The sequence below is a fragment of the Physeter macrocephalus genome, chromosome 20, assembly GCF_002837175.3.
Source record: "Physeter macrocephalus isolate SW-GA chromosome 20, ASM283717v5, whole genome shotgun sequence".
NCBI classification, from domain to species: Eukaryota; Metazoa; Chordata; class Mammalia; order Artiodactyla; family Physeteridae; genus Physeter; species Physeter macrocephalus.
Window position 1 is genome coordinate 67,065,416 of NC_041233.1, and position 6,330 is coordinate 67,071,745.

The 6,330-nt window shown below is 39.7% G+C and overlaps 1 protein-coding gene across 15 annotated transcripts in view; it reads left to right on the plus strand.

Moving 5' to 3' along the window:
• The window catches only part of VTI1A (vesicle transport through interaction with t-SNAREs 1A), a 374,999-nt gene that overhangs the window by 10,602 nt on the left and 358,067 nt on the right, over positions 1–6,330 (plus strand). For 13 of the 15 annotated variants that reach the window (XR_003677511.2, XR_003677510.2, XR_003677512.2 and 10 more), the window contains exon 3: positions 3,304–3,414. The exons of the other annotated variants lie outside the window; for them this stretch is intronic. Coding sequence is in view for 8 of the 13 variants with exons in the window: in XM_024121377.3 (XP_023977145.1) it covers positions 3,304–3,414 (111 nt within the window). In the remaining 5 variants the exon portion in view is untranslated. The remainder of the gene's footprint in view (positions 1–3,303; positions 3,415–6,330) is intronic. 15 annotated transcript variants of the gene reach the window in all.

The window sequence follows — 6,330 nt, forward strand, 5'->3', positions numbered from 1 at the left end:
TTATCTGAAGTGCCACACCCAGTAAGTGGTGAAGTAAGGGTTTGTACTTAGACATGCTAAACCCAGAGCTCTAGCTAGCTTCTCAGATCAAGGAGCAAAAAGTATTAAAATATATTTTGTCCTAATTTTTGGTTTCAAAGCCAGGTATTGCAAGTATGATTCAACTTGTTACTGCATTGTGGTCCTAAATGAGCGTGTTGCTTTTCTAAATACTGAAGGGTACTACTTGGTGTTCTAACTGATAAACTTACAGCAGTTTCCCAAAGCGTGTTTCTGTTAACTGGTGTTGCCTGTTCAAACAAGTTCGGGAAGCTGTAGCTTAAACAGAATTCTCCAATTCTGGGTCTTTTTTTGGTTAGTATTTCTCTATAGAACCTTCTTAGACCCTAAAGTAGGCTACAAGGCGTGACGAGTCTCTAGGAAGGGACTCTAAGGGGCAGCACTTCCCAGGCTTATTTGCCTGAGTAACATTTGTTAACAGGACCATACACGGGGGGCTGCTGCTTTGCGGGGTCTGAGGAATAGGCGGCTGTAGCCTCCTGTCACACTGCAGACGTTTCCTCCGTGTCTGTGAATGCTAAGGAGGCGAGTTGCAGAGCTGCTGCTCCATCTTGCCTGTCTCTGCTTCCTTTCTAGCTGTCGGAGCGCCTATGCTCTCCTCACCCTGTAAGATCTACTTCTCATCTCACTACCTCTGCAGGGGCAGCTTTGTTCTAACTCCTCAACTTCTCATGTTTGCCTCTCTTTTGAAAGTTTTCTTTCTTTTTTTTTTTTTTTATCCCAAATACTTTTCTGTTTCCTTTCTCTCCTTTTTATAGTCAGCTGTTTCTCTCATGCTTCCTGGCCTTCACGTGAAAAGACTGGCCTTTTATATACCATAGCTGCCAACCGGGACGCTTCTTCCTTCAGGTTGGCAGGCTTACCATAAGTAATACAATTGATCAATTCTTTGGATCTTGAGTTAACTTCTTATCTTGTTGAGTTCTCAGTAGCGGGTGTTTTTGTTTTGTTTTGTTTGCCATCAAAACCTGCGTTTTGGTTCATTGGTTTGCCTTCTTTTGGAGACGTTGATTTACTTGATGATGTTAGAAAGCCGGTTTCCTGATAACCAAGGTTTCACTGTACCAAGAAAAACCGAGTTATACCCCCATGGAGCTTGTGGTCATCTCCATTTGCTACTAACATAAAGAGTTTTGTCTCAGATATGTTTCTATTTGTTTAAAATGATCAGGCAGCTGATTTACTTAATTCTGATGACATCCTTATTAAGGATACTGATCATTATATTATATACTGTCCTTTTGATGAGGATGCTGGGAGAAGAACTTCATGATGATTTTACTTATTAGGATGAGTTGTATTTCTGCTGAACAGTTTGCATTAATCTCTTGGACACCGCATGTCTCATAATTACCATGTCTTCCACTTGACATTGGTCACATGAATGTTGTGACAACATGAAACTAGTGCATATTAGCCTTATTTCTGGTTTCATTTAAAGTGTTTGTTGTGTGTTTCCTTTTTTTCTTTCTTACCTACTTTTGGTTAGTTTTAAGTGTCCTTGTAAAATGCCTGAAACAAAAAGGTAGTTAACTCTCGGATTTTCTCTTGCATGTACTTTTGCAGTTATTTGTCTGGATGATCCTGCTCAACCTTATTAGAACTAAGTACATAATGATGATTTCAGAGAAGTGCTCTAAATAATTGCCTTGCTGAGTAACTAATTTATTGGTGCTTCACATTTATGTTGAGACATGTCAATAATTTAAATGGTTACTGCATAAATCAAGGGTAATTGAAACAATCTTTTTTTTTTTAATAAAAATTAAGGCCTATGAATTGAAACATGGTGTTTTGGTTTATCTGAGTTCTACTGTTGTTACTCAGACTCTCACACTGGACAAGTAAGAGTTTTATTAGTGCCAAGTGTATAGTGTTCATGGAAATAATTTATTAGGATTATTTGCTTTAAAAGGCAAAATATCTGACAACATTTTCGGATGTGAGTTTATTAGACATGGCCTGAGCCAATTTGTAGTTGTTGGTTTTTATTTTTTAATGCCAAGTATAAATAAACTACAGCTGATGCCTTGTCTCATGCTTGCTGTATTTCTTCTTCATCATCAGTAATCATCACTCCTATTATTCACATTAATCTAGCGTTTACCAAGTAAGACACTGTCTTAAGCACATTATAGGAATTACCCTGTTTAATCTTTATAACTGCCCTACAAAAGACGTACTGTTTTTAGAAATGGAAAGAGTAAGACCCAGAGAAGTTAAGAAGCTTGTCCAAGGTTGCATGACTAGTAAGCAGTGTAGCCCACAATGTGAACTGTGAACGCAGGCGTCTGACTTGAAAGCCTGTGTTCTTAACCATCATACTATTTCTGTATTGCCTCCCGTTAAATGCTCATGTGTTGTGTGCAAAGTGTTATATCACGACAGGTTGTTGTAAAGTGCCCTGCTGATTTCAGTGAGCTTTGTGTAATTTTACGTTACTGTATCCATTTAACTCCATATCAACATGGTTAAAAAGTATAAGGCTGGGGGCTTCCCTGGTGGCACAGTGGTTGAGAGTCCGCCTGCCGATGCAGGGGTCACGGGTTCGTGCCCTGGTCCGGGAAGATCCCACATGCCGCGGAGCTGCTGGTCCCGTGAGCCATGGCCGCTGAGCCTGCGCGTCCGGAGCCTGTGCTATGCAACAGGAGAGGCCACAACAGTGAGAGGCCCACGTACCGCAAAAAAAAAAAAAAAAAAAAAGAAAAGAAAAAAAAAGTGTAAGGCTGGAGTTCAGGATCCCATATTGGTTGCCATGGGATTTTCCTAATCAGAAAAGACTTTCCAGGAGAATTTTCACCAAATGACTAAGACTGGGCTGACATTTCATAGAATAATTGTAGAAATAACGGTTTGGTTTATCTTGGCATAGTTCTGGTGGTTTGGGGTCAGAAGACCAGACCCGGTTGGGTGGAATGATAGGATACTCCACGGATAGTCAGATCATTATCATTGAGGATGTTTGGCTTAATGCACATAGTTTTTAAAAATTCTTGACAAAGTAAACACTTTGGCACTCTATATGTCCCTTGGCAAGCACTCAGTACCTATTTGTTGACCTTAACAAACACGGGGCACAAAAATAGTCCCAGTGTTCAATTGACCACAGACAGTTAGCTCCCTGGGTCTGGTTCCTCAAGTTGTAAACTGAGGAATTGGAATTAAATCCTTTCAGCTGGAAATGTCTAGTCACATGAAGAGTAAGCATATGGTTTAAGTCATGTTTTTCTCTCACCCTTCCAGTTGGAACAGATGGATTTGGAAGTCCGAGAGATACCACCCCAAAGTCGAGGAATGTACAGCAACAGGATGAGAAGCTACAAGCAAGAAATGGGAAAACTTGAGGCAGATTTTGTGAGTCAGATTGCACCCTTTGTTGTACTTACCGGCCTTCACACTGGTTTTCATGTCCTTTTTATTGTTGCCCCCACACGCCTTGGTCAGCATTAAGTGCATCGTGTTTGGGAGCTTGTGCCAAAGACTTGGGGATCTAAAAATGCTTGTAGAGCTGGCTAATGATGGACTTGAAGGTATGTTGGATTCCTGACTCACAAAATAGATCCAAATCATGTGGTTTTTTTGAGTTTAGATAGTATTTATTGGTATTTAGCATTTATTAGATTTTTGAAATCCAGTTTTGGGCCTTTTCAGAGTTTGCAGCCTTTAAACTGCAGTGTTCATGGATGGACTTCAGGGGCTCGTGAATGTCCTGAAATTATATCAGTATTTTTAGATGTGTGTTTCTATGTGTATTTTTTTCTGGGTTAGGCTTCATAGCCTTTATTATTAGAGTCTTAAAAAGATACATTATACCCCTTCCCCCCAAAAGACAAAAGGAACTCAATTAATTTTTTTTTTTTTGCGGTACGCGGGCCTCTCACTGCCGTGGCCTCTCCCGTTGCGGAGCACGGGCTCCGGACGCGCAGGCTCAGCGGCCATGGCTCACGGGCCCAGCCGCTCCGCGGCATGTGGGATCCGCCCGGACCGGGGCACGAACCCGTGTCCCCTGCATCGGCAGGCGGACTCTCAACCACTGCGCCACCAGGGAAGCCCTCAATTAATAATTTATGTAAGGGATCCTTTGTGTTGATTGTCTCATGAGAATATTTAGCTTTCTCTTCCTTTATCTCTGAGTTTCAACTCCACCAACCTTATAGCAAATTTAAGAATATAAATTTAAAGATATTGATGTTAAAATTGTTAGTAATTAGAAAGTAATAGGAGTAGAAAAGATACAGGTGAGCAATTCCACTTCTGGGTATATACCCAAGAGAATTGAAAGCAGGATCTTGAAGAGATATGTATACACCCTTGATCATAACAGCATTGTTTGCAGTACCAAAAAATGGAAGCAACCCAAGTGTCCATCGACAGATGAATGGATAAACAATGTGGTGTGTGCATACAATGGAATATTATACAGACTTAAAAATGCAGGAAATTCTGACATATGTTTTGATATGGATGAACCTTGAGAACATTATGCTAAGTGAAATAAGCCAGTCACAAAAGACAAATACTATGTTTTCATTTATTAGAGGTACCAAAAGTAGTGTTTGCAGAAAGTAGATGGGTGGTTGCCAAGGGCTGAGGGAGGGGCAAATGGGCAGCTACTGTTTAATGGGTATAGAGTTTCAGTTTTGCACGATAAAAAGTTGTAGAGATTGGTTGCTCAACAATGTGAATATATTTAACCCTACTGAACTACACACTTAAAATTGGTTAAGATGGTAAATTTTATATTAAGTGTATTTTGCCACAATTAAAAATTTAAATTAAAAAAAAATGTAGATGAGGAAAGATCTGAGCTTTACCTGTGAGTGACAGGAGTCAGGTGTTGGCATGTAAATGAACTATTATTTCTGACCCTGGGGTCCAAATTCATAAAGAAAGTGAAGAATTTATAAGGATCATTCTGCCTCTGTTCCTTCCTTAGGTGTTTTACTTTGGGAGGCTATATCTGCTAGACTACAGTGTACCCTTCCACTATAAGGCCAATGGTACTGAATCTAGTAGAAATTCCACCTAGAGTCTGGAAATAGGGTGATTTACAGTTTTGCATGTTTATTTTATATTATAATCGATATTTTCCTGAGAAGCTGAGATGGGCTATGTCAGTGACTCTGATGCAATTGCCGTTTTAAGTTGTGCGCCTATTAATTAAAAATTAAAATTGGAATCCACAATAGGCCTAAATTCAGAAAAGAAATGTAACTGCCTTGCTTCTGTGCTCTGTACTAGATAAAACCTTCTCTAACCACTTTGTGAAAGGCAGGTTCTCTCAGCAAGAATGTGAGATATGGTGAGAAAAATGGATTGATTTAAGAATTCGGCAACTCAAAATTGTACTTAGACAGTTCTAATTAAAGTTAATGTTTTAATATAAATGATGAAGTAAAATATAATATTTATAAGGATTATTTTAGTTTGCTTACCTCATCTTCATGAAACGCTTTCCCAAAGATTTTTCTCTTGATTTCTAAAACAACTAAGCATATTAGTCTGCTAGGGCTGCCATAACAAAGTACCACAGACTGGGCAGCTTAAACAACAAAAATTTGTCTTGTTGAAGATCTGGAGGCTGGAAGTCTGAGATCAAAGTGTTGGCAGGGTTTGTTTCTTATGGGGCTTCTCTCTGTGGCTTGTAGATGGCCGTCTTCTCCCTGTATCTTCTCCCTGTATCTTCTCCCTGTATCTTCACATACAAACACAGTCGGCATGTGTTTATGTTCTAATTTCTTCTTATTATATAGAAACCAGTCATATTGGATTAAGGCTCACCCTAATGACTTTATTTTAATTCATTTAACTCTTTAAAGACCCCATCTCCACATACAATCACATTCTGAAGTGTTAAGGATTAAAACTTCAGTGCATGAATTGGGGGGGAAATAGTTCAACCCGTAACACTGAACTTAGTTTTAATCTTTTCTTCTTAAAAAAAATTTTTTTTTCCAGAAATTAAATTGCTTCCGTGGCTTGTCAGTCAGCTACCCCATTGTTAAGAAGGATTAAAACTTCAGTGCATGAATTGGGGGGGAAATAGTTCAACCCGTAACACTGAACTTAGTTTTAATCTTTTCTTCTTAAAAAAAATTTTTTTTTTCCAGAAATTAAATTGCTTCTGTGGCTTGTCAGTCAGCTACCCCATTGTTAAGAATTACATTCCTGGGCTTCCCTGGTGGCGCAGTGGTTGCGCGTCCGCCTGCCGATGCAGGGGAACCGGGTTCGCGCCCCGGTCTGGGAGGATCCCACATGCCGCGGAGCGGC